Source organism: Berghia stephanieae, chromosome 4 (genome assembly GCF_034508935.2).
Source record: "Berghia stephanieae isolate SIO BIC M18660-M18661 chromosome 4, UCSD_Bste_1.3, whole genome shotgun sequence".
NCBI classification, from domain to species: Eukaryota; Metazoa; Mollusca; class Gastropoda; order Nudibranchia; family Aeolidiidae; genus Berghia; species Berghia stephanieae.
The window spans coordinates 72,440,021-72,449,491 of record NC_088363.1 but is presented as its reverse complement, the minus strand read 5'-3'; the positions used below and the strand labels follow the sequence as shown (position 1 = coordinate 72,449,491).

The following is a 9,471-nucleotide window of genomic DNA, read 5'->3' as shown; positions in this document are numbered from 1 at the left end:
AGATTTATTCTGTAGAAATTGTGTATGATGTGTATTACTGAATCGAGCATTAGTATTTTCTTTAGAATTTGACATGAGTAAAAATGATGAGTGGTAATAACAATAGTAATTTGTATGCTTGTGTTTTTGAAATAAATGTCTACGGCCACACCACGTTGAAAACACCGGTTCTCGTCCGACCACCGAAGGCAAGCAACCTCGGGCGCGGTTAGTACTTGGATGGGCGTCCGCTTGGGAACACCACGTGTTGTAGGCTTCTCTTTTTTCCCCGCTTTTTGTACTGCTTTCGCATATTGTTTTGTTGTTTGTTTCTTTTTAAATTTTCTCTCAAAACTTTCTTTATTTTAATCAAGTGGAGATGAAACATTTCTCCCCACATCTATTGTCAGTATGATATATCTACACATTTCTGAAATACCATTTGAGAAATTCCAGGGCTTTTCTGTCTTTTTATAGTTTCGATAATAAAGTAATTTATGTTATATGTAGAAAGCAATCATAATTTAATTTGTTAGAACGTGCATTCAATTCAAATTACTTGCGATCTCTAATAAACTGGAAAAAAATGAAATACATAATATAGACAGTTCCGTATAATCCAAACTATAGTCCAGATTTATTCAGTAGAAATTGTGTATATATAATGTGTATTATCTGAATCAAGCCATTTGTTATTTTTTTAAAAATTGACATGAGTAAAAATGATGAGTGGAAATAACAATAGTAATTTGTATGATTATGTTTTTGAAGTAGATGGCTACGGCCACACCACGTTGAAACTACCGATTCTCGTCCGCTCACCGAAGTCAAGCAACGTCGGGCGCGGTTAGTACTTGATTGGGTGACCGCTTGGGAACACCACGTGTTGTAGGCTCCTTTTTTTTTTGCGCTATTTGTACTGCTTTTGTGTCTTTGGGTGTTTTTTTGTTGTTGTTTGTTTGTTTGTTTTTATTTTGTCTCTCAAAACTTTCTCTTTTTTTTTTAGTCAAGTGGAGATGTAACATTTCTCCCCTCAAATCTATTGTCAGTATAATATATCTACACATGTTTGAAATACCAATTGAGAAATTCCAGGATTTTCTGTCATGTTATCCTCTCGATGAGAAAGATATGTATGGTATATAAAGAAAAATAAAAATTGAACTTGATAGAATGTGCATTCAATTAAAAATACTTGCGATCTCTAATAAACTGGGGGAACAAATGGCATACATAGCATAGACAGTTCCGTATAATCCAAACCAAAGTCCAGATTTATTCAGTAGTATTTGTGTATAATGTGTATTATCTGAATCAAATCATTTGTTGTTTGTTTAGAAATTGACATGAGTAAAAATGATGAGTGGAAATAACAATAGTAACTTGTATGATTATGTTTTTGAAATAAACGTCTACGGCCACGCCACATTGAAAATACCGGTTCTCGTCCGATCACCGAAGTCAAGCAACGTCGGGCGTGGTTTGTACTTGGATGGGTGACCGCTTGGGAACACCACGTGTTGTAAGCTTCTTTTTTTGTGCTGTATGTACTGCTTTCGTGTTTTGGGGTGTTTTTTTTTTTTTTTTGTTGTTGTTTTTTCTCACAAAACTTCCTATAATTTAATCAAGTGGAGATAATGTAACCTCATCTATTGTCAGTATAATATATCTACACATTTCTGAATTACCAATTGATCAATTCCAGTGTTTTCTGTCATTTTATCCTCTCGATGAGAAAGATATGTATGGTTTATATAGAGAAATCAAAATTGAATTTGATAGAATGTGCATTCAATTCAAAATACTTGCGATCTCTAATAAACTAGGGGAACAAATGAAATGCATAATAAAGACAGACCCGTATAATCCAAACCAAAGTCCAGATTTATTCAGTAGAAATTGTGTGTAACGTGTATTATCTGAATCCAGTCATTTGTGTTTTGCTTAGAAATTGGATTCAATAGTCTTATGTTACGTCGCCCAGAAACGGCGAGCAGCGTGGTTCTAAACAAAGAAAATTGGTATTTTTCATTCTTCATGTTGGCTAGAACTTTTCATATTATGTCATGTGATCAGAATATTTCTTCTTCTTCTAGGTTCCATGCCTGGTCCAGGCTTCGGATACTGCATGAATTATCTCTCTCCATTCCTCCCTGTCTCTTGCTTTTTCAAACAGCTCTTGGATTGTTAGGTTGGTGAAGCCTTCAGTTGGTCTATGAGTTTTTTTCTTTGTCTCCCCGGGCGCGTTTACCAGGTATTTTTCCACAACTTGCCAGGTATTCATTTTTATCTTTCCTTACTATGTGTCCGAAAAAGGATAGTTGTCGATCCGCTATTAAGGGCATTAGTTTCCTTTGTTGGTATGTTTGTTTTAGCACTTCTTCGTTCGTTTTGTGTGCAGTATACGATATTCTCTGCATCCTTCTCAAGCACCACATTTCAAAAGCTTCAATGTTCTTTTGTGTTTCTGAATTTGTAGTCCAGCTTTCGCATCCGTATAACAAGATTGGCCACACGTAGCACTTCAAGACTCGGAATCTAATCCCGAACGACATCTGTTTGTTTTTCAAAATGTTTCCCAGGTCCATGAAGGCCTGTTTGGCTTGAGTTATTCTTGCTCGTATGTCTCGGTTACATCTTCCATCTGTTGTCACTATTGAACCTAGGTATTTAAAACTTTCTACGTTGGTAAGTTGCTCGCCGTGAATCGTTATATTGCAGGTGTTGTTGTTTTCGGGGTTTTTCTGTATTACCATGCATTCCGTTTTGGTGATATTCACTTCCATTCCCTTGGCTTCACTATCTACTACCACTTTGTCAACAATCTTTTGAAGTTGGATTTCTGATGTTGCAATGAGTACCGTATCGTCTGCGTATCTTATATTATTTATGTTGTGACCTCCTACTTTTATTCCCTCCATATTAATTATGCCCTCATGATTGTTTCTTGGTATAGATTAAACAGATCTGGTGAGGCAACACACCCTTGACGGACTCCTTTCTTAATAGGAATGGAATTTCCTGTAGAGTTTCCGATTTTGATAGATGCCTGCTGGGTGTAGTATAATGTTTGCATGAGTCTGAGGTCTTTCTCATCAGCGCCAATGGAGTGCAGTTGTTTTAGTATTTCTTCGTGGCGTACTCTATCAAAAGCTTTTTTGTAGTCGACAAAACAGAGGTATAGTGGGGTCTGAACCTGTATAGCTCTTTCACTTAAAACACGGAGGAAGTATATTGCGTTCCTTGTCCCTCTTTCAGGTTGGAATCCATATTGTTCTTCTGCGATTTCGGGGTTAATCTTATTCCTTAGCCTGTTGATAATTATACGCAACAGTATTTTGTTGATGTGGCTTATTAAACTTATAGTTCTAAAATTTTCGCATCTGACTGCACCTGCTTTCTTTGGTATTGCTATGAAAATAGAGTTACAGAGATCTTCTGGAATTTTCCCAGTGTTGTATGTATTGTTGAATAATATGTGAAGTTCATCAATTGCTAGATCTCCTAGGCTTTTTAATACCTCTACAGATATTTCATCAGGGCCTGTTGCTTTACCATCCCTCATTCGTTCCATGGCATGTTCAATTTCACTTTTGGTGATGTTTGGTCCGCTTAATGGTTCTTTGAATTTCAGTGGTGGTTCATTTCTATTTGGATCATTGTACAGTTCGCCTATGTATTCTACCCATCGGCTTTCTATATGTTGTTCTTCAAATAGCAGTTCCCCTTGTTTGTTTTGGATACAACTTCCTGCTGCTTTGCTTTTCCTTTTCCCTGATAGTTCTTTTATTCTTTGGTGAGCTTGTTGGGGGTTGGGTTTGTATTCTCTTTCGATTTCGCAGCATTTCCAGTCTAGATAGTTCTCGTGTGGCAGAATATATAAAAGTCAAAACTTGATCATATTTATAATATTTTTCTCCTCTGGATACACTTTTATGCTCGTCGAAGAAGTAATTCATAAGGCCGTCCGCCATTGTTCCGATAGTTTAGACCCAGTTACTAAGTTACAATGCGTCATTACGAGGGAAGTAACATCATGACTGTTGAAGCCTATTGACATGAGTAAAAATGAGGAGTGGTAATAACAATAGTAATTTGTATGATTGTGTTTTTAAAGCAAAAAATGTCTACGGCACACTACGTTGAATATACATACCGGTTCTCGTCCGATCACCGAAGTCAAGCATCGTCGGACGTGGTTAGTACTTGTATTGGTGACTGCTTTGGAACACCATGTTTTGTAGGCTTCCTTTTTTACGCTTTTTGTACTCTTTTCGTGTCTTTGGGTGTTTTTAAAAAAATAATTATTAATCAAGTGGAGATGTAACCTTTTTCCCCTCATCTATTGTCCGTATAATATATCTACACATTTCTGAAATACCAATTGAGAAATTCCAGTTTTTTTTTGGTCATTTTATCGTCTCGATGAGAAAGATATTTATGGTTTATATAGGAAGCAATCATAATTGAATTTGATAGAATGTGCATTCTATTCAAAGTACTTGCGATCTCTTATTAACTGGAAAAAATGAACTACACAATATGGAGAAGGTTTCTTATATTCAAAACGAAAGTTCAGATTTATTCTGTAGATTATTACAAACTATGAACTTTGCACATTGATGTTTCATTCAATGATGAACAATAATATTCATTTTCGACTTTACAATGCCGTATCGATATATAAACTATTGTATAAGGCATTTAAAGGATAATTCTTATATTTAGTCTTTAATAAGATAAGAGTAAATTAAGTAAGTTGGAATTAAACTGTTCATTGTTTAGAAATTGACAAGAGTAAAAATGATGAGTGTTAATACCAATGGAAATTTGTACGATTGTGTTGTGCCCATACCACCTTGTAAATACCAGATGTCGTCTGATCACCGAAGTAAAGCAACGTCGGGAGTGGTCAATATCTAAATGAGAGACCGATTGGGAATACCACTTTTTCTTTTTGGGAAAGGGGGAGGGGGTGGACGGTAGTTTGTTAGTTTTATCTTGTCCATCTCCTCTTAATTTCAATCAGTTAAGTATTTTATTTCTTTATATATATATATATATATATATATATATATATATATATATATATATATATATATATAGATAGTGTGCGCTTGGCTAAGAAGCTCACAACATTGCCATCCGGAAATGTAACGGACCAACACACAAAACTATGTGCAACCTTAAACATTTATAGTCTGGTTAATACAGTTTAGTGAGAATTACTCATAAACGCGGATGGCAAAAAACAATAACAAAGACCCGAGTGACGCCAATTACATTCGATCTATATAGAGGCTCAGTTGGTAGAGCACTCGCTTCACAAGCAAAGGGACCGTGATCAATCCCGGGATGCATTCGATATTTTGTTTTTTTGATGCCCTGTCCACCCAGCAGTGATTAAGTAGCTTGAACTTTAGATCTGGCGGAAATTACTTTGTGGTAGACTAGCGGCCCATCCAAAGGATAGCAAGCAATTGCTATTGTCCGTTTCTCGTATAAATCGGGATAAACTCCGACTCCACGGGTCTAATTTCCGCTCGTTTCCACTGGTATCCATCTCCCATATTCCCAGGTTCTTTTCCCTCTGATATCCTCCTCCCATATTCCCTAGTTCACTCCCCACTGCAGACAACTTTTCATAACCGTCGTCGTTTCGTCGTTTCCACTCGTTTCCGGTTGTTTCCGGTATTACGTAGCACCCCTTATTTTGTACAAGATTATTTATTTTTTTTTAACCTGAAATTCGTGTATTTTGAATTAACAAAATTTGTGTCTGCATTACACAGTTTGTATCATCTGTTCATGACGTTAAAAAAAAATGCAAAAATTTTCGATGGATTTTTGACAGCATAAATTTATTATTTTCACATTCAAGCTATATACAAAGTCATGTGAGGGTAACCGTTCATAAACAAAATGTTTAAAATAGCTTGTTGAATTCTGAATGAACGCTGCCAGGTACGCAAAAATTGGGCTGATTGGAGTGGAGGGGGAGGCGATGCAGTTGAAGGGTTAGTAAAAATAAAAAGATTTTAGATAATATAAATTACAAATAAAAAGTGTTTTTGGAGTAATTAGAAAATAATTGTAATGATATGACTTTATTGCTACTTTGGTTTGAATATGAAAAGTTTCCGTGTTGTCAGTATGCACTGGTGATGGTGACATTCTGATTTTGGTGTTGCCGACAATGATGATAATGATGGCGATTATGAGGTAATCTTGATAATGATGTGGTAGTGGTGATGAAACTAATGCACTTGATGACGACGACGACGACGACGATGATGATGATGATGATGATGAGGATGATGATGATGATGATGATGATGATGATGATGATGATGATGATGATGATGATGATGATGATGATGGTGATTGTCATGATGATGATGATGATGATGATGATGATGATGGTGGTGGTGATGATGATGATGATGATGATGATGATGATGATGATGATGATGATGATGTAGGTGATGGTGGTGGTCGTCGGGGTAGTGGTGGCATAGATGGTGGTAGTGGTGTGGTGGTGATGATTATTATTATTACGATGATAGATGACGTTATTGTTTTTGAAATCATATTTTTGAGAATTAATAAATGGAAGACGTGAACAATATAATAAATATAACAATAACAGTATGGGGAAACTCGTCCATTCATGGATACTTATGAGAGTTGTAAAGTTTCAGTAAACTGTCCACGTTATAATTTTATGAACTTAATAATGTCTGTAATTAAAAATGAATATAACAACTTAAAAAAAAAAAAGAAGAAAATACAAATCACGGAACGTGACAGGCTCAAAATACTTCGATAACAAAAACAGTAAAAAACGTCAATACATCATTTAAAATCTAGACATACATTCTGTCTGGAATGATGTATTAACCTTTTTATTCTTTTTATCACTGCCTGAAGAAGGATTTGAGCCTAAAACTTTCAATGTTTGGTATTTTGTCGTTGTTGGATTTGTTTGTTGGTTTTTTTTTGTTTTGTTTTGTTTGTTTTTTTTATTTTGGGGGGGGGGGGGGATTAATGCTGTCTTATTTATTTTTGTCCAGTGCGTTTTACAGTCTACAGCTTCTAGAGGCTCAGTATTTACTTTGACACAAAAGTTTATCATCGAATATCCTGATCACAGCAATTATTTCCCCCAAAAAAGGAAAATGCATTTGAGTCATATCGATTTTTCTTGATCCACCTCATATCATGTGATCAATCGTCTCAATCTTGCTACTAAATAACAATAAAAGAATAGAAAATTCGATTTAAGACATCAGATTATGTGGACTTTCGAGTTTCTTGCTTTGATATTCAAGTATATAATATAATTTGCATGGAATTTGAGGAAAAGTTAGAGGGGAAGGGAAACAACTTTCAATTTCTACTTCGAATAAAACTTTGTCATGATACAAACCCCATAATTGCATATAAATTATTTTATACGATACTGAATGTTATAGAGTAAGAGTTTTGGAGGGGAGAAATGCAACTTGCCATCAAGCATTAGAACACTTATTGAAAAGAGCCGGTGGCACAGTTTACAATGGATAGTGTTTACCAGATTCCTAGTGCATCTTTCACACATGTGCTGAGGGAGAATCAGAAGGAGAAAAAACTCATCCAAGTCTAGATCACCCACTTGCAATTAAATAAATAAACCACGGTAGTTTATGGTTCATTGTAGTACATGGTGACCATAACGTCTTTCCCTGATTTCAAATACTCATTAATCTCAAAACGTTTGATTTTCACCATCTTCTAGGGAAAAGTCAAACATTTATGCTAATTAGTCATCGACCCGCAATACATCACCAAATTTACCAAATTCAAAAATGAACTTAACAGACGACATATCTCTCTCTCTCTCTATTATCTCGGAATAGCAACATTGCGACAAAAATCGCCGAGAGTGTGATCTATCTCTCACTTTGTGTCTTTGCAAATTTAGAAAAATAAGATTATCCTACATTTTTGAAAAACTCGTTTTCCTTTAATGGTCTGCAAACTGGGCTTATGAAAGGTCGTTAAACTATATTTGACGATTTTGATTCATGCCATCACATTACCCAAAAAGACTTGTGCCGCACTATTGCCATTCCGAAATAGAAGAAGATGTCTTAAATTCATGTTGATTTTGCTAAATTTTGTGATGTAATGTGAGCTGATGACCAATGAGCATAAATGTATGACTTTTCCATCCAAGACTGCGAAAATCAGATGCAAATATCTATAAACAATTTTAGAATTATGAGTATTTGAAATCAGGGAAAGACTTTATGGATACTCTCTACAACAAATTTGGACAAGAATCGGAAAGAAGATTGATAAATAAGTGCAACCCGACAAATAAATATACAAGCAAAGAATTACACGGAATGATAAAGGATAAAATATAAAAATATGAATGAAAGAAATGAACAAATAGATAACTAATATATTTGCAAAAAAAATAATAAATAGTTAAATAAATAAATTAATTAATGAAATGCCATTGATTGAATAATACAGAAATATATACTTTTAAGGTTGAGGAGTAATTTTGATCAAGGATAATCAAGTTATACGTATGTAAGTTAACGTTGGGTAAGGAAGAATGTTACCATTTCAAGGGGAACACCAACCACACATTATTCAAACTATTACCACTCTCTCTCTCTCTCTCTCTCTCTCTCTCTCTCTCCTCTCCTCTCCTCTCCTCTCTATCTATCTATCTATCTATCTATCTATCTATCTCTCTCTCTCTATCTCCACAATATGATATTATCACTCTCAAAAGCAGATCAGTTTTGTCTTTTAAGCTCCACAAACATCTCAGGAAACCTGGTCATTTTACAAAGAGCCAGGCGCCAAATAACGAGGATCAGAAGCTCCACTGGGAATTTTAGTAACCAGGACAGTTCCGGTACTGATCTATATCAGAATTCATACATCCTCACTGGCTTCTATGCCATTCTTAGCTTCTTCCTGCACGACCCTCTCTTTGTAGACAATTTCTTCCGCGTCTCTGCCCAACAGAAGGAAAAGTCCAGCACAGAAATCGCTCACAGCTGCAATCCAGCCCAGAATGTAAGCCCAGCCAAAGCTGTTAAAATGAAAATATGCAATTGAGAATGAATTAAATTAGTACTGTACAAAGTTTTTTTCTACCTATAGTCAGATGTTTTACAAAATTAGCTACGAGCCTATAAGCCATGTGTGTCCAATTTCAATACACAACTGTTGAAATGAATAAGTTGTGGGTCATTTTCTAATCTGTATATAAAAATTAGTTTTCAAAACTTAAAAGGTTGAGCCCATGTTTTCTGTTCGTCCGATATATTGTATTATTAAACCCTGCTGGTGACGAATGTCAAAAATGCATATTTCTCAACAACAACAACAAAAAAAAAAAAAAGAAGAAGAAGAAGAAGAAGAAGAAGAAGAAAGAGGAGGAGGAAGAGGATGAGGAGGAGGGTGAGGAGGAGGAGGCGGAGGAGG

General features: G+C 35.4%; 1 protein-coding gene and 3 pseudogenes across 1 annotated transcript in view; 3 read left to right on the top strand and 1 right to left on the bottom strand.

Annotated features, from left to right (window-relative positions):
• Nucleotides 1-137: 137 nt before the first annotated feature.
• On the top strand, nt 138-256 carry LOC144972144 (5S ribosomal RNA; annotated as a pseudogene).
• A 499-nt stretch (nt 257-755) lies between these two features.
• On the top strand, nt 756-874 carry LOC144972147 (5S ribosomal RNA; annotated as a pseudogene).
• A 515-nt stretch (nt 875-1,389) lies between these two features.
• Nucleotides 1,390-1,508, top strand: LOC144972145 (5S ribosomal RNA; annotated as a pseudogene).
• A 4,313-nt stretch (nt 1,509-5,821) lies between these two features.
• LOC144971175 (transmembrane protein 47-like) overlaps nt 5,822-9,471 on the bottom strand; it is a 33,946-nt gene continuing 30,296 nt past the window's right edge. Inside the window, exon 6 of the mRNA XM_078911660.1 lies at nt 5,822-9,076. Within this exon, the coding sequence (XP_078767786.1) occupies nt 8,917-9,076 (160 nt within the window). The 3' untranslated portion in view covers nt 5,822-8,916. The remainder of the gene's footprint in view (nt 9,077-9,471) is intronic.